At 44.8% G+C, this 24,802-nt stretch overlaps 1 protein-coding gene across 2 annotated transcripts in view; it reads right to left on the bottom strand.

Annotated features, from left to right (window-relative positions):
• Positions 1 to 473: 473 nt before the first annotated feature.
• Positions 474 to 24,802, bottom strand: part of arl3b (ADP ribosylation factor like GTPase 3b) — a 31,866-nt gene continuing 7,537 nt past the window's right edge. Inside the window, exons 1-6 of one of the 2 annotated variants that reach the window (XM_085994295.1) lie at positions 24,259 to 24,375; positions 21,144 to 21,287; positions 11,073 to 11,189; positions 8,234 to 8,284; positions 7,012 to 7,197; positions 474 to 5,632 (exon numbers count right to left, since the gene is read on the bottom strand). In XM_085994295.1, coding sequence (XP_085850421.1) covers positions 5,585 to 5,632; positions 7,012 to 7,197; positions 8,234 to 8,284; positions 11,073 to 11,189; positions 21,144 to 21,287; positions 24,259 to 24,360 — 648 coding nt within the window. In that variant the 5' untranslated portion in view covers positions 24,361 to 24,375 and the 3' untranslated portion in view covers positions 474 to 5,584. Of the gene's footprint in view, positions 5,633 to 7,011; positions 7,198 to 8,233; positions 8,285 to 11,072; positions 11,190 to 21,143; positions 21,288 to 24,258; positions 24,376 to 24,802 lie in introns of those variants that run through there. The other variant, XM_085994294.1, reaches the window with a different exon arrangement.

The raw sequence follows: 24,802 nt of genomic DNA, 5'->3' as shown, positions 1-24,802 counted from the left end.
ATATCCATTCATTCAGTGTCGTATGGGCGAGCAAAAAAATGTGGTTGACCAGTTAGAAAATCAGAATGCACCTTTAATTTACAGTGTGACTGGCCATACACCAAGCATGCTTCCCATTTATTCCCAGTTTGAGTAGAAAGTGGCAGCCTGAATGCATTCTAGGTGTCGGCCAACAATAACAATGGTGCATTCCGAGAATTGTAGCAAACCGTGACACTGGTGCATTCCGGGAACCAAGCATTAGCTTTGAAAAAGGGTTTCGACCCGAAACGTCAACTCTAATTTCTCTCCACGGATGTTGCCTGGCTTGCCGAGTTTTTCCAGCATTTTCTGTTATTAGCTTGGCTCAGTTGGTCGGACTTTATCTGTCAATGGCCTTAGCACCTCACCGAGTTTCTCAAGAAAGTATAAGGCTTGATGGGTGGAGGGAGGCGGGGGGGGGGGGTAGGTAAAGTCAATTGAATGTCACTTGATTTCTATTAAATAGTCTTTATTCCATGAACAAGACAGTCTGCATCTGAATTACATATACAGTATGGACTATGACAAAATACCAGAGTTTCTTTATTTGCTTCTTGACTAATGAAAAATATAAAAGCTGCAAACAGTTGATAACAGTAACAATATGAACTTAATAACCATAGACAGAATATCTACAGCCAAAAAAAAAGGCGACTGCATGTCAAAGGATCACGATAGTTTACGCATTACCAACACAAAGAAAACACATGCACTCCAGGACGAACTTAACCATCAAGTGTTTTTTTCTAAAAAGGAATGTAGAAGGAAATGGGAAGGAACTGCTTGAAAAAGATACATGCCATCCAAGTTACATTGGAATGTAATACTGTCGTTACAATAACAGCATTAAAGTACAATATCACTCAGAGAATGCATTGGGCAATACATAAAATTAGAAAATGTTTTATCCTCCTCAAAAAGTTTAATCCTCAAAACCTCCCCGTCTCCGCGCACGCGCGCACCCCCACCCACCCCATTCTTGTACTACCATCTTTACTAAACAATAATCACAAAATTCACAAATGCAAATTAGAGACAGCCTTAAAAAGGAAAAGGATTTCATCAACGATACCAAGTTTGTAGCAAGAACATAGATTTAGAAGATTGATCAAGGATTGTCTGCAATTATGGGGGTTTCATCCACCAACCAGATGGAGTGTGTGTTACTTCCAGAAGGGGTTAGGTACAAAAATATGTAACTGCGTAGAAAGCTCAAGGGGCAGAAAAGAAGAATTTTGCTGGTTTGAATTCTGAGACCAACAGACTAGCCATTGCCACATGACTATCTGTAACTAGGAAGCCATTGAATCAAAGTTGATCTGAACAACTAAGATGTCAAGGATTTTTTTATTTTTATAATTGAGATGGCTTCATTTTCCACAGATGTAGTTAAGAATAATTGCTGCGTATATCAGTACCTTGACTAACAGAACAGGTCACTGGTGCAGATTCTCTTCCACCACAGAATCAGACCAGGGTTGTTCTGTGTTCCTTTTTAACAAGTTTAACTGTTTAGGTCACACTAATTAAAACAAACTTTAGTTTTGAGAGATTCAGCAACTTTTGGGTTCAAAAAGTCTCAGCGAACCCAGATGCTGGAAATCAAAACAGAAAATGCTGGAAATGTTGTTTGTTCTTTCCCTGCCACTGCACTCGCTTAAAACTTGTTACATCTCTAACGTTTTCCAGTTTTGACAAAAGGTCATCAACCTGTTTCTCTCTCCACAGATGCTGCCTGAGCTGCTGAGTACTTCCAGAATTGTGTGTTTTTATTCCTGTAATATGTGAAGCGTTTTGTAGATGTTTCTGCAAGATATGATTGACATTAAATAAATCTAAATTATTATTTTCAATACAACATGGGTAAACTTTCTGTTCTCGAGTCAGTTGGATGGCTACTAACTTTACAAACTCAAGGAACCCCAAGATCATACAAGCATGGACTAAATGGAATTTTTTCCTTCATAGAATCTCCCTACAAATTTAGAAGCTAGGTGTTTGTGGACAGTTAAATATTTCAATAATCAAGTCACACATTTCATTAAGCAACAGTCACACATTAGTGTTACAGGATCAAAAAAAAAACTAGAAATGTACAGCAGGTCAGTTATCAGAAAGAGAAATAGGTATTTTGTAATGAAATTTCCCACCTGAAAAGCACAAACCTACTTTTCTTTCGGTTGCTGACTGGCCTGTTGTTCACTTAACAGTTTTTTGTTTGCAGATTTCCAACATGTACAGACTAATTCTTAATCCAAACAGCTCGGATATCAAGGGCCACATCAAGATATTGGTGAGAACGGAGAAAAGTTGTGCAATTTTAGTGTTTTATTCAGCAACAGTATCAAGCTATCGGTCTTCAGCCTTCGACTATGAGCTTGTCGGTATGCTATTGCCACCAGAATCCCGCCCAACACGTCAGGTTCATTTATGGTCATATATATTAGTTTTAGTGTCAAGACTCATGACCAGGCAACAGTGGCATAAGCCAATTAGTTGCACCAAGTGGTCCCATTCAATTTGGAAACCCTCCACCACCAGTCAGATTGGTTAATGTGTGCACGAATTGACACCATGGCGGAGTTATTTTTGGAAGTGCTACACAGCTGCTTTATGTAAATCAAATTCCTCATGAAGTCACTAGAAGCCTTGACAATGAAATGGAGGGGAAGATTTTTCTTAGAATTATTTTTAGCATTTATGAAAAGCAACTGTGCTACAAAATAAAAGAAAATCTTCATGAATTGTGTATAAAATGTTCACTAGTGGTGAAAGGTCATAAATAAGAGCAAGATACAACCTTGTAAAGCAAGACTCAAACAGTGGTGCGAAGGAGTGCACTTCAGCTAAAAACTGTAAAGACTAGGGCAAAACAGCACACTCGTGACATGTAGAGTACCTTGACAAATAACATGGTTAAATAGCAATCAAATGAAAAGTGAAATCAATCCCGCTTCATAAAAATAAAATAAACACTGTATATTTCTCATCTATTATTTAAGCTTAATACATCCATGGGAACAGTTTTTTTCTTTTAAACCATAAAAACCTTTTAATACTGAATAGAAAATATCAAGTTAAAGCTCAATCTGCTCTGCTACGAGATGTAGCTCTGGGTGTCACTGAAAAGAACACACACACACACACTATGTTCTGGTCACCTATATCACAACAATAAACCGCAGGCTGGAAACTCAAGCTGGACTCCTCCACGGCTACAACACCTGCTGTAGGCTGTGGAGTCTTCTGTATCATCATCAATCCTTCCCCACTGAACGAAAATAAATTTCTGGCACTCTCCCAGACCTCTTCGACACTGCTAAATTGTATCAGGCCGAGAATTTCAGGGGACTGTGCACCAACCTGGTTTCCTGCACAGAAACCAGGCAGACACAGAAATATACTGAAGTCAGAACAGATCTGCAGGGCGATGCCAGGAAACTTTGGTCAGTGTTTCAATTTGTAATGTCATGTCAGAGTACGGAGCATTTTCTAGATAGTATTTTGGCTACGGCTGTACAGCTCAGTTTAGTATTTTGTTAGGATCACTGCCTTCACTACAGTGTTAATATGGCTTTGTGAATATACAGTAGTGTAATTCAGACAGTAGTAAGCATGTCTAGTAAACAAACAGGATGTCCTTGCCTACTGGGACCAAGGGAGAAGCAAGCCAGCCAAGCTAAAAGTCATCAAAAACTTAATCTAAAAAGTTCCGACAAAGATGTGCATCGAGTTACTGCTGCTAACTGAACTTGTGGAATTGTGCAAGACAACTATTTCTGTATTTTGTTCAACTCAACTGTAATTATAATCAAGAGATTTGCCTTTTCCCTTCAAGAGTGAGCTTGTCAGTGTACTAAACACATTAGATTTCAGCCTCCTAACTAGTCAGATTCATTTATGGTCAGGGGGGCTCTGTTACTACCATCAACAACCACCAAAATCATTGTTTGCAGCCAGGATGCTTGTTGTGTGCAAAGACTCATGCAGCTGAAGGATCCCTTGTGTTTCCCCAGTGTAAAAAATTCCCCCCACCCCGGCCATTTACAAGGTCCAACTACATTTTACAGTTCAAGCAAACTGGTTCAGTTTCATCCAGGTCATTAAACCTACGACATTTAAAAGAAACCAACATTAATCTATTGAAAACATGCGGGACAGTCTGTACATTGAAAGTGGCTCAAGCAACTAAAGCTATGGACAAAGTTGTAGCAAATAAATAGTTATAAGGAATGTCAAAACACACAGGTAACTCCACTGACGCAACGCAATAGACAATCAGAATGGTCATACACTGAAACACAGGGGTCGATATTAACTACCTCCCCGCCTAGTGGAAACCTTGGACCTCCCCCCGATTGGAATTTCCCATCCCGAAGCACTTACTTTGTGCCGGGGACCATTCCCCCTGGGTCCCCGGCGGTGGGCCCCCCCCCCCCGCCACCGCCACCCAATTTTAACGGCTCGGCAGCTGCTTCCTGCTGACTGGCCGGCCCGTTTGTGGCAAGTCGGCAACTGGCACGTTAATGGTGCCCGGCCATTAAAATCGGCCGAGCCTCCCTGCTACCAGGCCTGGACATCGAGCCGCTTGCTGTGCCGAGTTCTTACCCGGGAGTTAAAACCGAGCCCACGGTAAATGGATTCTATGAACAAAATTGGTAGATGAAAAAAACTGACCATTAAGGCAACTCATCGGTTGCATCTAGTCTGGGCCAAACATTTGTGTATGATGCTGGACTAGTTTCTGGTTCAACTAAGGTTGTAATAGACCTTTTGGTAAATTTCACTGCTGCTTGTGTGTGTCGGCGTTTATTTGCAGGGTAGCTGCATAACCAGCCTGAATCACACCCCTCCCTCCCACCTATCTATCTTGTACCTCCATCGATGGAATTAGTGACAGTTTCAAAAGTTTGAAGCAATGATGCGCCAGGACCTCGTGCATCCATGAGGGAGTGGGAAAGGAAAACAAAAAGTTTCTTTTGGGAGCGGAGGTGGCAAATCATTCCAGTTCCAATTAAGAAAATATATATTTAACTGTACATACTGAAGTGGAGAGAGTTCTCTGCAAAGGGGCACACAAATCAGTATAACTTGACATATAGAGGAGAATGGTTCATCTACACAAAAGGAGGGGAAGGGAGATACAAGTTTTATAAAAAGAAACACTAAACTGGAGGAGGAAAAACACACACCCAACCATGACAATTACAATTTTTTTTTTTTTAAACCTTCCAGCAAAAAAAACTAATAAAAGGCATGTTCCACAAGAGTTATTATCGCACATCAGTCCGCGCAGTTTATAGCACACTACATCCAGAAGGATAGTACGAAAAAATGCGCAGACTGATGCATCGCAGCAACATTCACAAAACAAGTGCAGTATTTATAAAAGGATCGTGGAAACTCAGGTAGTGTATTGGAGCTACAGTACTCCCAGGTTTCTTCTTGGTACATAGCTAAAACTGTGGAATGGTAGTGGAGATTTGGGTCAGGAACAATTAATTAGTGTCATCAAACTAGGAATGGTCTCTTCTGGGTCCTTCCTTTGTGCTCTGGGATGGTTTCATTTCTTCTTTGCATTGACATTTTTGCAAACCCAGTTCATTCCATCCTGAAATAGAATTGCAGGATTTTTAACCCCCAAAAAAATCAATCACAAATTACACAGGATTCAACACCTTTTAGCAGGTACAGTTGAGTGTTAAACCCAAATACAATTTGCTGAACAGGTGCTGGTCGCAGACTCACCTGGGTATCCAGTGCGACCTACCCACCTTTTTGAGCAATAGGCTGACAATTGGGATATGTTTGGTGCCCCCTAGTGCAATATAATGGCTTTGCGCAGCCTGAGAGGAGAGCTCCAAGGTATTGACTGGAAGGTGCAGGAGGCCGCTATTCCAAATGGTGATTTGTATCAGCACCTGGGCAATGGCACGTGCAGCCGAGACAGTCCAGCAGGACCCTACTGAGAAGGGGAAAATGGCACTTTGATCTATCTTCAATGGCAGCAAGGTCCTAAAAGCAGGTTAAGCTTTTGGTGTGCGAGGCACGTGTCCAAATACTTCTCCTTCATGGTCTAGAACTTCTGGGCATGTAACTGAAGGGATTCCTCGGGCCCATGTAGGAGATGAAGGACCCAGCCAGGAGGTAGATTTGTGGCAAAAAGGGGAAATGACTACAGGGAGAAAGAGCTTCGGCCTATACCGACCCGTCACTGAGCACCCTGGCGGGAGGAAGCCAGCATTCCGATTTACACATCTCTTTGCCAAAGTGTAAAGAGCCTGGATGAAGCTGTCTGTGATTAGGGCTGAAAAAGATTACAGACATAGGGAGAGGTGAAGACATGGAGGGATTAAACACAGCAGATAAGAATAGGGATTTTCTTGCCATCTCTTCAATGCAGTAGTGCCCTGGGAATGACTCAAACACTGGAATCTCAAGGGGTTAAATGCCCAATCACAGACGCAGATATCAATTTATAACCATTATATCCGAACCAACAGAAGCCTTGGAATCACTCACGCAGTATACATTGTTGCCACTACTACATACTGGAGACTTTGCAGGGTGGTTTTAATCTGTTTCAAGTGCTTTCCCCAGCAGTGACTATTTTGGTGCAGAAAGATAGTCGACTTACTCAGTATAGATATGTGATGACATCCAACCGGAAGGATTAGTGACTGTAAATCAATCACTAAGCTTAATTGAATGACAATCAACAGTTGATTGCTGGGAAATACACCAACGCATTTGTTTTATATTTTATTATTCATTAGTATTAAAACTAATTAAGAGTCAAAAAAAATCAGGGTGCTCGCATCCTTACACAGTTCAATATTCTACTTCCAAGCTACGCTCATCATCTGCAGAAAGCAGTCACTGGCCTGCCACGATAATCCAAGATTAAAGGGGAACAAGACTTCAATGTGCACTACAATAAAATAACTGCACTCTTTCTGGATACAGAAATAAATAGCGAGGGCAGCATACCTGTACACCCTCTCCTGTGAGTGCAGAGCAAGACTGGATTTGCCAGACACGGTCACGAATTGTGTGCAGATTCAATCCCTCAGCTATCTCGGACGCCGGGGCAGCTGTAAGCAAGTCCTGCTTGTTGGCAAATACGAGAACGGGAACGCCACTCAGCTTCTCTTCATCCAGCAGCTCCGCAAGCTCCTGAAAGCGTATTCAAATGAAAAAGGTTACACTAGCCCTTTAGCGGATACGCTGATGAAGCTGGAATCTACTGTTCTCCCCAAATTAAGGCGCTCTGAAAGTAAAAAGGTGCAACACTTTAAAATTGGTAGTTCTGCTCCTGATATTCCAAAGTGCCAAGAATCCCATTCCAATGAACACCACAATCTTCAAAAGTCAATTCACAGACAGAAACAAGTAGGTTGGGCTTGGTGCTTGCGCTCTCTCTCTTATACCGCCTCATTACTTTATATGCATTTTTATCCTGGACTGCCTCATTGCACAATATGGACAAGAAATTCCTAAACCATTCAATCAATGGAAACCAAGCTAAATTTATGGATCTTAAATATTTTCTTACCTAGGGAATGGAGCAATATATTGAAAGACCAATTTATTTTCTTAGCTGAGGCATCGAAGTCTGCTCACACAGGATGATAAATTTGCACATGGAACATCTTTAGCTTCCAAAACCCCGTCTCTCCATTGCGACCTCTCTTTTCTTAGCTCCCGACATTTCTTCTCCTGTTCTTCCCAAGCGCCAAATATGTTGTTTTATCCGCCCTTCCTCCTCGTTTCCTCGCCAAGTTGAAACCAAGACTCAAGTCTTTTACTTTATGTACTCTTTCTACGGACCTTCATTTATATAGCGCCATTAATGTCCCAAGGCGCTTCACACAAGTGTAATCAGACAAAAATCGACACCGAGCCAAAGGAGGAGCGATTGGGAGAGGTGACTAATGGATTGGTCAATGAAGCGGCTTCTAAAAAAAAAACCTTGGCATTTATGTGTTTCAGAACTCACTTGTGAACATAAACTCTGTATTTATGCACATCAGTAACTATCAAGGAGAACCAGCGATTTCTTGGTCACTAATTATTGTGCCCACCTTCATTCCGATTTGCTATAAACCTGGTTTTGCTGGACAGATATGATGAAACAAAGGAGTACTGCAGAGTGAACAGATTGATGCAGCTGTGTGTATAACATTTCAGGAGGAAAAATAACACCATTCACCTGCCCCGTTTCTTCAAACCTTTTTCGGTCTGCACTGTCAATGACGTAGATCTGGAAGAAAATTGCAATTGGTTTACAAGTCAGAAGACAAGGTGCATTACAAAAATCAAAAATCCCAGCACAGTACAACTCAAACAGGACAGCAACTATTCAAAATGACTTACCAACTGGTAAAAAGAAAATGCCCTATTGTCCAGTTTAGAGCAGGGAGATCACATTCAATGAAAAATCACACCAATCTGAATTGATTTCAGTTCTTGCCCTGAACCACTAAATGCAGCAACTGAATTGGAAGCGAGTAAGCTATTCACGACAGAATACAAAGATGCTAAATTTGGTAATCCTGCAGAGGGACAACAATTATTTGTACACCCAAAAGACTAGCAACAGAAGCAGTACTGCTACACCATGCGAACACAAAATAAAATTTCAGGAGACATTCAGGAAAATAGAGGCATAGAGTACAAAAGCAAGGAAGTTATGATGAAACTTTATAAAACACTGGTTCGGCCTCAACTGGAGTATTGTGTCCAATCCTGGGCACCGCACTTTAGGAAGGATGTGAAGGCCTTAGAGAGGGTGCAGAAAAGATTTACCAGAATGGTTCCAGGATGATGAGGGACTTTAGTTATGTGGATACACTGGAGAAGCTGGGGTTGTTCTCCTTAGAGCAGAGAAGGTCGAGAAGAGATTTGATAGATGTGCTCAAAATCATGAGAGGTCTAGACAATAGATAGAAAGAAACTGTTCCCATTGGCGGAAGGGTTGGGAACCAGAGGACACAGATTTAAGGTGATTGGCGGAAGAACCAAAGGCGACATGAGGAAAAACTTTTACACAGCGAGTGGTTGGGATCTGGAATGCACTGAAAGGGTGGCGGAGGCAGATTCAATCGTGGCTTTCAAAAGGGAATTGGATAAGTTCCTGAAGGAACTACCTTACATTTTCCCAATTCCAGAACAAGACCATCTATTACCTTGCAAATTTAATACCCGGAGATGCATCTTCAAACAGCGAGCAATATGAGAACTGTGCTAACTTTCATGCCTCCGGTGTCTTGAGTCAGAAGACCAGTTTGAAGAAAGAAAGCTCTTTGGCCAGTTTGATCACATCCTTCCAGAATACCAAACCTACTATCTTCACATTAGAATATCCAATGGTTTCTGAATGAGGTTGCGACCTGGCCTCACCATCCTCCTGACAAGCCATTCTAGCGGTTGATCAGTCCATTGTGCAATAAACCATGAGACTAGGTCGGATAAAAACGAGCGCGACCCTTATAGCTTCCACAACTGTTGTCTAGTACAGGTACACTATCCCTTATCCGAAAGCCTTGGGACCAGCTGAGTTTCGGTTTTCAGATTTCAGAAGGTATTATTATAAGATTGGGAAATTTGTATTTAATATAAATTTTAAAAGCTCAGGCTACCTCTTGCGACTGTTCCGTGTCTCATTCCCCTTCCTGCTTCTCTGGAAAGCCGGATAATCGGCTGACTCCTACTAAGCTGGCCCGCAAATCAGGTCGGGGGTCGGGTTGGGTGGGGGGGGGGGGGGGGGGGAAGAGAAAAGAATATCGGACGGGCCACTGTATTGTTGAGTTCACTCTCCCGGTACCTCCTTCACACTGCCCGGCTCGGCCTGCAATCTCCTACCCAGGAGGGAACTCTGTGGCCCTCTGCCCTGCTCAGCGTAAGTCATGCGCCACTCTGGTCATGTCGTGCGCACGACTTACGCTGAACGAAAAAACTTTCGGTTTTTAGAGGTTTTCGGAAGTTCGGATAAAGGATAGTCCTGTAGTAACTTAGAGCAGAATATGTGTAGTAGTGTATCTTTCAGCTGAACCCATGCTGGCCCGCCTCCGATTAAACAGATGGAAATGTAGGAATGTAAGTTTGATGGACAGTTGAATTGGCCCCAAAAATCCTGTTGGGCACATTTGATTAAGAAAGATAACTTCCAAATGTTGCCCTGTTCTTTTGTCACTAGGCAAATGCTTCGAATTTAAACCATTACTGAGGCTGCATTTACACGACAACTGTAGCATCGGTGCGTGCCACTTTACACCAACACTAAAGTTGTACTGTAACTCCAAAATCAGGGCCTGACCTGATGTCATAGCAAAGCCGAGTGACACTTCCTAGAGGATGGAGTGTCACACTGCTTCGCTCCAGAGTCAGGTTTTCCCCTGGCCCTAGCTCCGGATTTACACTACGGCTTCATACTAAACAAGAACAATCCGCACCAACACATAGTTATAGCGTAAAGGCAACCAGAGATACATAAGCCAACATTTCAGTAAGTAGGTTTGCAATTCTTCACAAAAAGGCAAGTTATAAATTCAGAAAGGAGAAAGAATAAATCTGAAACAGGTTTGTTAAAAAAAAAAAATGGCTGGTTTTGATTAATTACCCTTCGGATCATCTGGCCTGATCACTTTCCACAAGACAAGATTTAGAGATCCCAACTTGTGAACCAAACTTACAAATGGACATTCCTCTTTACCTAAAGTCACTGCAGCGCATTAGCGCCACAAGCTGGTGCCAAGGTTTACAGGGCTTCCGAGAGAAGCATTATAAACAATTCCTTGTTTAAAAAAAAGTTAAGATACTGTATTTGGAATGAGGGAGTAGCCGTGGAAGCAATTTATCCTCTGCTTTAATGATAATCCAATAGCATTAGATGGTTAATAACCAATAGTTAAAATCCTATCAATCTAGTTGGTCACATTGTGTTGACATTAAGAGGAATGTGAGCTACAGAGTGAACGAGTATGGGTAAAAGTCAGTAGACAGTAGGGTTGCATGTAAAAGAGAGCATGGGTAAATAAGCAAATACTCACGAGCACATCAGTATTTTCAAAGTAGTTTCTCCAGTACGGCCTTATTTTTCTCTGTCCTCCAATATCCCACACATTTAACTTGAAACCTTGAGACTGCACACTTTTAATATTAAACCCCTGGGGAGATAAGAAAGGAATGTTTTCTGTTTTTGTAGGTTGTTCCAGTGCAAGCTTACAGCGAAACTATATTGGCCCCAAACAAACGAACCTGCAGGTGCATAATTCTACTGCAAATCCATGTTGACAATTCGGAAATTCAGACTGCTTCAAATCCTACTGGTAAAATTAAAAAACTGCAGACTTTGACTTCCCCCTTTCCAAGTAATACTTAAGTTTTCCACAGACTAGGGAGTATCTTACAGCTATAAAGCAATGAAATTGCATGCATAATATAGGTATCACAAGAACATTTTGCAGTTATACAGAATCTTTAACAGAAGAATGGCCCACGGTGCAAGGAAAAAATGGATGTTGAGCCAAAAGGAAACGATATTAGGAGGGGTGACCAAAAGCTTGGTCAACGGGGTGCGGTTTAATAAGGGTGTTAATGCAGGAGAGGGAGGCGAAGAGGCAGATGGTGTTTACATAAGAGCAGGAGTAGGCCATACAGCCCTTCGAGCTGGCTCCGCCATTCGATAAGATCATGGAGAGGAATTCCAGAATGTGGGACCTAGGTGTATGAAGGCATGGCCACCAATGGAAAGGGCAAAAGGAGGGAGACAAGAGGCCGGAATCAGCAATGGAGAAATTTGGGGGGGGGGGGGGGGGGGGGGGAGTGGTAGCACTGGAAGATGTTAGAGATAGGGCAGAGCAAGGTTATGGAGGGATTTAAACACAAGGACAAGAATTTTAAATTTGAAGCATCAGGGGAGAGCGAGCAGGACGTGATGCAGGATAGTATATGGACAGCAGAGTTTTGGGTTAGCTAAAGTTTACAGAAGGTGGAAGATCGGAGGCCAGCTGGGAGAGCACGGGAATCGTTGTCCGTCGGCATGGAGGAGCGTTTCGGCGACAGTCGCACTGAGGTAGGGGCACAGGAGGGCGGTGTTACGGAGGGGGAAGTAATGGTCTTTGCAATGGAAGGCTATATTCAACAATCAAAAAATCTGTTTTTACAGAATTACTCGGTATTTAGACGTCGCTCATTTGAAAACTCTGAATTAGATCAAATCTTAAAATAAATTGATAATATATATGCGAATGAACAAAAAGTTAAATTTTCACATTTCATGCCAATCCCATCATAATTGAGAACTGCCAACTCAGAGTCAGTGACATGACTGGAATCTCTCCAAAACCTCTGGGTCAATTTAAGGTTTACATCCACGGCAAAAACAGGAAGGCAGATTATCCGAATGGCAATAGATTGGGAAAAGGGGAAGTGCAACGAGACCTGGGTGTTCTTGTGCACCAGTCGCTGAAGGTAAGCATGCAGGTGCAGCAGGCGGTTAAGAAGGCAAATGGTATGTTGGCCTTCATAGCGAGAGGGTTCGAGTACAGGAGCAAGGATGGCTTGCTGCAGTTGTACAGGGCCTTGGTGACACCACACCTTGAGTATTGTGTGCAGTTTTGGTCACCTTATCTGAGGAAGGATGTTCTTGCCATGGAGGGAGTGCAGCAAAGATTCACCAGACTGATACCTGGGATGGCAGGAATGACATATGGAGAGAGATTGGGTCAATTGGGCTTATATTCACTAGAGTTTAGAAGAATGAGAGGGGATCTCATTAAAACTGATAAAATCCTAACAGGACTAGACAGACTAGATGCAGGAAGGATGTTCCCGATGGTCGGGGAGTCCAGAACCAGGGGGTCACAGCCTAAGAATAAGGGGTAAGCCATTTAGGACTGAGATGAGGAGGAATTTCTTCACCCAGAGAGTGGTGAACCTGTGGAATTCTCTACCACAGAAGGCAGTTGAGGCCAATTCATTAAATATATTCAAGAAGGAGTTAGATATATTTCTTAAGGCTAAAGGGATCAAGGGATATGGGAAGAAAGCAGGGACAGGGTACTGAATTTGGATGATCAGCCATGATCTCATTAAATGGCGGAACAGGCTCAAGGGGCCGAAAGGCCTACTCCTGCTCCTATCTTCTATGTTTCAAATCATTTTAATCATCTTACCTAAAATTTGGTAAAAACAGAATGAAGAGGATCTATATTCCATTTGTACAACTGATCATAACCCAACTCAGTTATCTGAACAAGCTCACTTGTACAATATAAATTGCATCCCACATTTCATTAGATATCTTCTTTATCCATATTCTCTGGAGAAAATAGTTGTGAATCACAGAAAACTCATAGCAAGGGCATTATTTATTTGGGACATTTAAAGCATCAATGTGCTGTGCCACCTTGAACAAGGGCATTCTGTATGGTTTCCTCGAGGAAACCAAGGAGCCATAAACAATGTATATCTCACCAGAGGTTGCAGGCTAATCAGTGTTGTAGTGAAGAGTTTCTGCTGTTTGCTCGGCAATTATCTGCCTAATCCAGTGACCGACAGCAGGTTATGCAAAGGATATTTTCCCCAGTTGGCTTGCAAACTTGTTTTCTTTATGCCAGAGAACCTCGACCCAGGACGTTCTTTATATTTAAACGTACCAATTTTAGCACCACCATCTCCAATTTGTTCAATTACTGCTATGAAAATTAAACATGGCGATGTAGTACTTTTTATCACTTCAAAATTCCAAGAAAAATGTCACCAGAATTGATATTAATCTATGGAATGTGACATTCAAATAGACATTCAGAATATAAACCCTGGATTCTACATTAATGAAAGCGTCCAGCCTCAGCCACTACTGGGGACTTGCTAAACCAGGGCTATCCAAACTACAACCCACGGTCCAGGTCCAGCCCATGAGTGCAGGCTATCTGGCCCGCAAAAGTGGACGGCAGCAACTGGCCCCCTCTCCGTTCAGCTCTCATCCACTCCCTCAACACTGCTGTTAGTTCCTGCCACGCGATGTTGCTGCTCCTCCAGGCAAACACCGCTGCTGGGATTCTGATATTAGGCATTCCCATTTCCCATCTACAATGCACAATGGCAATGAATCACTTGGCACAGTCGCATGTGGTGGCGGTGCCGAGAGGGTGGAGTCAGGAGCTCCACCAAGCGTAAACGTTTGTCAGCATGAGATTGGAGGAGTTGGGGGAACAACAGTACCAGAAAGGCCGGGGTGGGGGGAAAAAAAAGAGAAGAAAAAAGTGCCAGGTTGAACAGGAGAGAAAAACGGGAAGACTACCACCTTGAACTGCTGGGGGAGGGGGAGCGGGGAAGGAACGAGTGCTATGGTGAACTTGGAGCAAGAAGGAGAAGTGTCAAAGCATCAAAGGGATGCCAAAAAGAGCAAGAAAGTCTGGGGCCATCCAAAGCAGGTTTGGTATCATCACCTCAGTAGATAGCAGCCCAAGGGCTCAAAGATAAGCAACCGAGTGATCCATGAAGAGAAAAGGTTTAGACATCCCTGGCTTAAAGGAGAAGCTGTTTATTCCCACTACTCAGTGATCTGCACCCTGAATGTAAAGTTGCTCCCTCTGACCCTTGCAGTGAGGAGAAACACATCCAAGGAACACTCCTGCAAAATGGAGGCAGAAGACCTGTCAAAGCATCCTTTATTTTGTGGGCATTCCCAGGATCCATCTCTTACTATAAAAATAACAGTGCAGTATAGATGCACATCTTGGGAATGGGGCTGGGGGTTGCAAAAGATAGGTCCTCACATGAAGTCAACATGCCCTGTTACGCTTGGGTTTTCAAGCAGTTTTTTTGGTCTCATGTGCAATTGAAAAATAATGAAAATTAAATGGAGGTTTTTTGGAGGGGGGGGGGGGGGGGGCAGAAATCAAAAATTATAAGCTTCTAAAATAACCAGGAAGGATGACCAAATCTGAGTAACTCACAAAGTTTTGAAATACTGGATTCAATTGCTAGTTACAGACTTTAAATAATCTTGAGGTGGTTACCAAATAACAGCTTTCCAAAAAACGCACTATAGTTAGCCAGGCCTGCTACTTCACCTCAGGAATGGAAAGCGCCACAAATGACCTTCAGAGCACAGCTATAAAAATCAATGGGACCCATGGAGTAAATCACAGTGGTGCAGTGTCAGCTGTCTGCTTGGGGGGAGCCAGTTATTTTGCTTCTCATAAATGGTGTCCAATTCAAAATTGTATTACGACACTGAGCAATCTCTCAGAATACACACCAGGACCGGGGAGGGTGAGAGGAGCAAAGGGGTTACATAGAAACATAGAAAATAGGAGCAGGAGTAGGCCATTCGGCCCCTCGAGCCTGCTCCGCCATTCAATGAGATCATGGCTGATCATCCAAATTCAGTACCCTGTCCCTGCTTTCTCCCCATATCCTGTTAGCCTTAAGAAATATATCCAACTCCATTTTGAATATATTTAATGAATTGGTCTCCACTGCCTTGTGTGGTAGAGAATTCCACAGGTTCACCACTCTCTGGGTGAAGAAATTCCTCCTCATCTCTGTCCTAAATGGCTTACCCCTTATCCTTAGACTGTGACCCCTGGTTCTGGACTCCCCGACCATCGGGAACATCCTTCCTGCATCTAGTCTGTCTAGTCCTGTTAGAATTTTATAAGTTTCAATGAGATCCCCTCTCATTCTTCTAAACTCCAGCGAGTATAAGCCCAATCGACCCAATCTCTCCTCATACGTCATTCCTGCCATCCCAGGTATCAGTCTGGTGAATCTTCGCTGCACTCCCTCCATGGCAAGAACATCCTTCCTCAGAAAATAGCAAGAAAATATATATTTCTCTTTATGAAAGTGGGAGAGCAGGTTAATTGAAAACAAGGCAACTGGCTGACTGCCATCTGTCTCCTTCACATTAAAATTTCAGCTCTTGAAATCAGTATCCAGCAACAGTAAAGGTAAATGGCAACCAGTCCAAGGCAAACTCATTAGCTACATGGGCACCTTAATCAAATATTTCATAGGACACAATGGTTCCTGAGCTACTGGGCACAGTCGACATCAGGAACGCACCATGTGGGAAAACTGCAGGGACAAACCCATTCCAGCACATTGTACACAATTTTTTTCTGCTGCCTTCTCTGTGTTTCCCTTGAGCCGTAATAAGATATCCACATACTTTCGGAGTATTTAAGTATCAAAGGGCATTAGGTATGGAGGCCAGTAGCACTTAAAACTGTACTTGCCTGACAGATACACAACCTTCAAGTTATATATTTTAATTACTTAAAAAAAAAAAAAAAATTGTACTCATTGATGCGCTATCAATTACTCATAAAAGACTGAGAGTTAGAAGAGTAACTAAAGGCTTTTATTAACAACAGAATGGAAGTCTGCCTCGAGTGGTCGACCGGTCCAGGATACCAAGGGCTGGGGAGCAGTCACCTTTGTACTAGGACCTGTGGGAGGAGTCAGCCGAGGCATGTCCAGGCATGTACACAGTGGAATACAAACAGGACAAACAGGAATACAAACAGTGGTTTACCACATTCACCCCTTGTTTAAAATTGAGTCCGGCGGGGTGAAGTGTATTAAAAGTTAGTGTATTGGAGTCTCTCCGGAGGTCTTGTCTGCCGCTGTGATCGGCGTGGCGACGGCAGGGGTAGTGAAGCTTCCGGCGTCGAGTCCAGCGTAGGCTGTGGCACAGGCGTGTCGTCCTCGTAGATGTCGAGCGGGTCGCGGGGCCCAGGCCTGCCGTCTGCTGGGGCTGGATATCGGATCGTGGGGGGGGGGGGGGGGGGGGGGGTGGTAGTGGGTAGTGGGTTACTGTGGTCCCCGAGGGTGCAAGGTCTCTTATGGAGACTGTGTCCTCCCGCCCGTCCGGGTATGCGATGTAAGCATACTGGGGGTTGGCGTGGAGGAGGTCGACCCTCTCGACCAGGGGGTCCGTTTTATAGGTCCTCACGTGTCTTCTCAGTAGGACTGGCCCTGGGGACGTCAGCCATGGCGGGTAGCGATGTCCCTGATGTGGACTTCCTTGGGAAGACAAACATTTTCTCATGAGGGGTGGCGTTAGTGGCAGTGCAGAGCAGTGACCGAATAGAGTGGAGCGCATCGGGGAGCACATCCTGCCAGCGGGAGGTTGGAAGGCCCCTAGACTTTAAGGCTAGCAGGACGGCCTTCCAAACTGTCGCATTTTCTCTTTCCACCTGTCCGTTCCCCCGGGGGTTGTAACTGGTGGTCCTGCTTGTGGCAATACCCCTAGTTAGCAGGTACTGACGGAGTTCGTCGCTCATAAACGATGAGCCCCGGTCGCTATGGATATAGCTGGGGAAGCCGAACAGGGTGAAGAGGTTGTTCAGACATTTAATGACCGTGGCACTGGTCATGTCCGGGCAGGGGAAGGCGAACGGGAAACGGGAGTACTCATCAATAATATTGAGGAAGTACACATTGCGGTCGGAGGAGGGGAAGAGGCCCTTTAAAATCAACGCTCAGGCGCTCGAAGGGGCGAGTGGCTTTTATCAGGTGGGCCCTGTCTGGTCTATAAAAGTGTGGTTTGCACTCAGCGCAGACTTGGCAGTTCCTGGTCATGGTCCTGACCTCCTCAATAGAGTAAGGCAGGTTGCGGGCCTTGATGAGGTGGAAGAACCTGGTGACCCCCGGGTGGCAGAGGTCATTGTGGAGGACCCGTAGTCTATCGATCTGCGCGCTGGCGCAGGTGCCACGCGATAGCGCATCCGGGGGTTCATTTAGCTTCCCGGGCCGGTACAAGATCTCGTAGTTGTAGGTGGAAAGTTCGATTCTCCACCTCAAGATCTTGTCATTTTTGATTTTGCCCCTCTGCTTGTTGTTAAACATAAAAGCAACTGAACGCTGGTCAGTGAGCAGGGTAAATCGTTTTCCGGCCAGGTAGTGCCTCCAATGACGCACAGCCTCCACAATCGCCTGGGCCTCCTTCTCAACAGCAGAGTGTCTGGTCTCCGGGCCTTGGAGGGTTCGTGAAAAGAAGGCCACGGGTCTCCCCGCCTGATTGAGGGTAGCGGCCAGGGCAAAGTCGGACGCGTCAAGGGAAAAGAGGTGGACTTGATCAGCGGACGGGCCTTGTCCGCATAGTAGGGGACCCACTGGGCGTAATAGGAGAAAAACCCTAGGCACCTCTTCAGGGCCTTGAGGCAGTGGGGCAGTGGAAGTTCCATAAGGGGACGCATCCGGTCGGGGTCGGGGCCGATGACTCCGTGTTCCACAACACAGCCAAGGATGGCGAGGCGGTTTGTGCGGAATATGCACTTCTCCTTGTTATATGTCAGGTTTAGGAGTTGGGCGGTGCGGAGGAATTTTTCGAGGTTTGCGTCATGGTCCTGCAAGTCACGGCCGCAGATGGTCACATTGTCCAGATATGGGAAAGTGGCCTGCAACGCATTTTGATCTACCATCCGGTCCATCTCCCTTTGGAAGATGGAGACCCCGTTGGTGACGCCAAAGGGAACCCTAAGGAAGTGATAGAGGCGGCCGTTTGCCTCAAAGGCAGTGTACTGGCGGTCCTCAGGGCGGATGGGGAGCTGGTGGTACGCTGATTTCAGGTCAATGGTCGAGAAGACGTGGTACTGCGCGATCTGGTTGACCATATCAGCTATACGGGGGAGTGGGTAGGCGTCCAGCAGGGTGTAGCGATTTATTGTCTGGCTGTAGTCGATGACCAGGCGCTGCTTCTCGCTGGTCTTAACGACCACAACCTGGGCTCGCCAGGGGCTGGTGCTGCCCTCAATAATCCCTTCTTTCAGGAGCCGCTCCACTTCGGTTTTAATGAAAACCCTGTCCCCGGCACTGTATCGCCTGCTCTTTGTGGCGATGGGCTTACAGTCGGGGGTGAGGTTAGCAAACAGTGGTGGGGGGGTGACTCTGAGTGTGGAGAGGTTGCACCTGGTGCGCGGCGGGCAATTTGGAAGCTGCTGGCTGCGGACTGTGAGTGGGGGTAGGGGTCCACCGTACGCCATCGTAACACTTTTAAGGTGGCACTGAAAATCTAACCCCAGCAGGACGGCAGCGCAGAGGTCAGGCAGGACCAGAAGTTTAAAATGATCGTACACGGTCCCGTCTACTACGAGTGTCACCACGCAGTAGCCGCCGATGTCCGCCGACTGGGACTCGGAGGCCATAGAAATCCGCTGTTGCGCAGGCAGGACTGGGAGAGAGCAACGCCGCACCGTGTCGGGGTGGATGAAGCTCTCCGTGCTCCCAGAGTCAAAAAGGCAGATTGTATCGTGACCATTTACCTTAATGTCCATTGTGGAACTGGCCAGTTGGTGCGGTCTCGCTTGGTCCAGTGTAACGGATGCCAGCGTAGGGGTCGGTGTGTCGCTGCGGGTATCAGATGAGGCGGTGTCGGGGGCCTGCTGCGTCCCGGCTGTCGTCCAAGATGGCGGCGTCCATGATCCCCATGTGGCTGGAGGCGTCCAAAATGGCTGCTGTACCGGTGATTCGCACACGGCCGGGGAGGTCCAAGATGGCGGCCCGCATGGCCCACACGCGGCGCTGCTGGGGTTCGGGGTGGCTTTGGCCCTGCAGACGCTAGCGTAGTGTCCCTTCTTCCCGCAGCCCGAGCAGATCGCGTTTTTCGCCGGGCAGCGCGCTCTGGGGTGTTTTGCCTGGCCACAGAAGTAGCATTTCTGGCCTTGGGGCACTGCTGTCTGGCCTTGGGACACTGCTGCGGTAGTTGGGCCGTTGTTGGGGTGTGGCTGGGGTGGCACGGCGCTATGAGGCGGTCCTACCGTGTCCCAGGCTGTCATTCCCCGCGGCGTCCACGGTGCAGAGGAGTAGGCATCCATGCCCTGGTAGGCTGCATCCAACGATAGTGCGAGTTCAGAGGCCTTGTTGAGGTCGAGGTTACTCTGCTCCAACAGTCGCTGTCGGGTGTAATTGGATCTGTGGCCCGCTACAAAAGCGTCCCGGATAAGTTCCTCTGTGTACACGGCGGCCTTTACATCCTTACAACCACAGGCCCGGCCAAGCACAGACAGTGCCTGAAGGTATTCCACGGTCGATTCCCCAGGTTGTTGTTTACGACTCCCCAGGAGGTGCCTGGCGTACACTTCGTTCACTGGGCGCGTGTACTGGTCCTTGAGGAGCTTGATAGCATCCGCGTACGAGGTCGCGTCTTGGATGACCGAGTACACTCGGTGGTTCACTTTGGAGGTCAGGACATCCAGTTTGTCCTCGTCCGATTTGATTGCTTCGGAGGCGGTCAGGAATTTTTCGAAACACTTAAGCCAGTGAGTAAACTTGGTGGATGAGTCCGCCTCCCGATGATCTAAGTCCAGGCATGCTGGTGTGAGGATCTTCTCCATTATAAAAATGTTGTTAATAAAATTGATGCGCTATCAATTACTCATAAAAGACTGAGAGTTAGAAGAGTAACTAAAGGCTTTTATTAACAACAGAATGGAGGTCTGCCTCGAGTGGTCGACCGGTCCAGGATACCAAGGGCTGGGGAGCAGTCACCTTTATACTAGGACCTGTGGGAGGAGTCAGCCGAGGCATGTCCAGGCATGTACACAGTGGAATACAAACAGGACAAACAGGAATACAAACAGTGGTTTACCACACTCATCAAGCTGAAGGATGCGATTGCTGGGAAAGGAATATTTTCTGCTTCAGACACTCTTGTCAGTATCATGCATTCCCAGGTCGGATATATTATGGTTGGATCCCAAGTAAAGCTCCCTATATTCTACCTCAATAATATCCATATACTTTCAGAGTATTTAGGCATTCCCGTGAAGACCCAATTATCACTTTCCCCAAACCTGCTATCCAGTGGCCTCCCGAGTGAGATTGTCAATTTACGACTGATTTATGAGCAATTTTTTGCTGTAGGCCCACACCTCGGAGAACTAGACTGAGGCGGCCAAAACTGATTACATGTAGGACCCTTCCACCCAGCAGAGGGGCAGGATTTTCTTCTCATCAGTTTGGGCTGAATTTTAACCCAGGTCTCAGATGAAAAGTCAATGTCTAACCCACTGCAACATCCAGTTTCGCTGATTTTTTTTTTTTTTTTTTTAAATTTAGAAAAAGCCTTGAAATTTGAAGTCGTCACTGAATGCAAACATTACCTGTGTCGGTGTGATGTGACTGATGTCTTCTGAAGCCAGCTGTTTGAGTAATGTTGTTTTCCCTGCATTGTCCAAACCCAGAAGGAGAATTCTAACCTCCTGATCAGGGGCACTCTTCAATTTGCGCAGGATTGACAGCAAGCCCTAAGAATAAATAGAAGTAGTCATCCTTAGCTGTACATAGGTATTGATGAGTTCTTTCAGCTTTTCCACTAGTGAGCTATATATTGATGTTGTGTAGACTACAAACAGGATTTTTGCTTTTACAGTTACTGTACAGTACCACATTTACCAATTAGTAGTGGATAGAGTAATTGTTCCACTCTACAACAGCGTGTACACCCATAAACATACACCCTCCGCCATGATATGGAAATACACCAACAACTGCTAAACTGCAGATATGCTGCCCTACTTGCTTTTCCTCCTCACTTGTGTTAAAACCAAGACTCACTGCAGAGTCTCCTACTCCAACTCATTCTTTCCCAAAAACTGTGGAACTCCTCATCGCCCCTAGTCTTTCCTGCCACCTAAATTCTTCAAGCTTTTAAAGCCAGGGCTCGGCATTACCTACTCGCTGTTTTCTGATTGATTTAATCTGTTTTGCACATTTTGAATTTGCTGGCGTCCTGAACTACGGGGCCTTGCACTTTTTACAGTACTTGGCTTCTCAGTTTAAAGAATATAGCGGCTGGTCACAACCCATTTTATGCATTAAATCAATTCAAACCTGCATGGGAAGAGTACTGTATTTTCCCATTCTTTGGAATAGCTACTTTATCCATCCATTTTCCCAGGAATTTACATCATGACCTACCTTTCAATTTTCACAGGGAAACAAATGATTGGAAAAATTCAAATTATACCTGTGTGGCACCACTCCCCAACTCACATTATCTGTATCCTTGCATAAACTGTGTTTTACTCCGCACAGTAAGCGTGGCCCATGAATCATTCAAGATTAATTTCTCCAAACACATGGTGTCATGGTAACCACTTAACAACCAAAGGTAACCGACAACCATTGCATGCACTTGGTTTCAACAATCAAGTGCAAGGACTTTCTCGCCTCTTGTGGTGAGGAAGTGCCTCACCTCCACTGCCCAGAACAGCATAACTGAAATCAGGATCCAATACCCACCAATCAGGCCCAGACCCATATCCCATCACTCGGTTATGCATTTCAGGTAGAAGGTTGTCTGTCTATCTAGCCTGTCTATCCAGTTTTTCCATTTCTTTTCTATGAGATATCATTTATAAAATATTACTATAAATCTCTTTATATGTTAGGAGTTTGTTCATTTATCTTTGAAACACTTGGAAATTTTCTGTTCAGCGGACAGTTTGTTCCCTATGTTTTGCTAAAGAGATTTCAGCCCATTTAGTTTTCTTCAGCTTCGCTCCGGGATTATGGAATTCTAAATACAGCAGAGTAATTTGATTTAAACTTATTGAATCCTTTCAAAATCTTAATTTTCTATCAACTCTTCCCTCTGTCATTTCTTCTCGAGAGGTGGTGGTGGTCAGGGCACACCTTCATAGCTAAATCCTCTAAGTTCTGATATTAACAGTAATCAGGGACAACATTAATAGTCACTTGGATAGGTGTAGAATAATTAAGGAAAGCCAGCATGGATTTGTTAAAGACAAATAGTTTTTAACCAACTTGATTGAGTTTTTTGATGAGGTAACAGAGAGGGTTGATGAGGGCAATACGGTTGGCGTAGTGTACATGGACTTCCAAAAGGTGTTCGACAAAGTGCCACATAATAGGCTTGCCAGCAAAGTTGAAGCCCATGGAATAAAAGGGACAGTGGCAGCATGGATACGAAATTGGCTAAGTGACAGGAAACAGAGAGTAGTGGTGAACGGTTGTTTTTCGGACTGGAGGAAGGTATACAGTGGTGTTCCCCAGGGGTCGGTTGTAGGACCACCGCTTTTCTTGATATATATTAATGACTTGGACGTGGGTGTACAGGGCACAATTTCAAAATTTGCAGATGACACAAAACTTGGAAGTATATGAACAGTGAAGCTTGTGATAGGCTTCAGGAAGACAGACAGGCTGGTGAAATGGGCGGACATCTGGCAGATGAAATTTAACGCAGAAAAGTGTGAAGTGATACATTTTGGTAGAGTACAATCCTAAAGGGGGTGCATGAACAGAGAGACCTGGGGGTATATGTGCACAAATCGTTGAAGGTGGCAGGGCAGGTTGTGAAAGCAGTTAAAAAGGCTTACGGGATCCTGGGCTTCATAAATAGAGGTATAGAGTACAAAAATGTGGAAATTATGAACCTGTATAAAACACTGGTTCGGCACCAACTGGAGTACTGTGTCCAATTCTGGGCACCACACTTTAGGAAGGATGTGAAGGCCTTAGAGAAGGTACAGAAAAGATTTACGAGAATGGTTCCAGGAATGAGGGACTTCAGTTACGTGGATAGACAGGAGAAGCTGGGGTTGCTCTCCTTGGAACAGAGAAGATTGAGATTTGATGGAGGTGCTCAAAATCATGAGGGGTCTGGGCAGAGTAGATAGAGAGAAACTGTTCCTATTGGCAGAAGGGTCGAGAACCAGAGGACACAGATTTAAGGTGACTGGCAAAAGAACCAAAGGCGACGTAAGGAAAAACTTTACCACAGCAAGTGTTGAGGATCTGGAATGCACTTCCTGAAAGGGTGGTGGAGGCAGACGCAATCTTATCTTTCAAAAGTGAGTTGGATAAGTATCTGAAGGAAAAGAATTTGCAGGGCTACAGGGAAAGGGCGGGGGAGTGAGACTAGCCGAAGTGCTCTTGCAGAGTCTCGGCACGGGCTCGACGAGCCAAATGGCCTTCTTCCATGCTGTAACCATTCTATGATTCCATGAACTGTAGCCCTTTGAAGAGTGTTATCCAATTGTATCACTTTTGAAGCAGAGGACAGACCACAACCAGACAATACTCCAGATGTGGTCACACTATGGCCACATGCAATTTGAAAATCACCCCCTTTGATTTATTCATTGTACCCTGTGCTTTCATTCCGACATTTTGTTCCTGTTCAGTACCACCTGTGAGCACTGGACTGATGGAATCAGTGACATGTACACCAATATCCTTGAAAGCACTCGCCTGCTCCAATACATCCAGTCTGTTCCCATTGAGTACATCTTCCATGCCTCCTTTTCTTTTGCCAAATGTCATCACTTGACATTTACCTGGACTAAACTGCATTTGCCACTAGCTGCCCACCATCTCCAAATCCTTCAGAATATGTCCACAGCTTTGCATCATTTGTCACGGTTACATTTTGCCCCCTAAACAAATTGATTTTTGTTTTTAAGCAATTTATATAAACAAACTGTGATTCTCTGCAGCCAACCAACCCATGGTTAAAATATGTGGACATAATAGATTAAACATTAATGTCACTCCCTTGCTCTAAACATCAAGTTTCATTCATTTGTGCCTAATCATTCCAACACGTGCAACATTAATTGCCAAGCCAAATACTGCAATATGTTCTTACAGCTGTAAATCTAGTTTCATTCACTGTACTCGTGGCTACACTGTTCAAACATTAGAACCTTATTACTTAAAATAATTGCTAGCTTGAGTATATGTTCACTTAAATACATATGACAAAATCATCAATATTCCCAGAGACTACGTTAGG

This window comes from Somniosus microcephalus, chromosome 8, assembly GCF_052327205.1.
Source record: "Somniosus microcephalus isolate GS21.2 chromosome 8, FLI_Smic_1.0, whole genome shotgun sequence".
NCBI lineage: Eukaryota > Metazoa > Chordata > Chondrichthyes > Squaliformes > Somniosidae > Somniosus > Somniosus microcephalus.
This window is presented reverse-complemented; position numbering and strand designations above follow the sequence as displayed.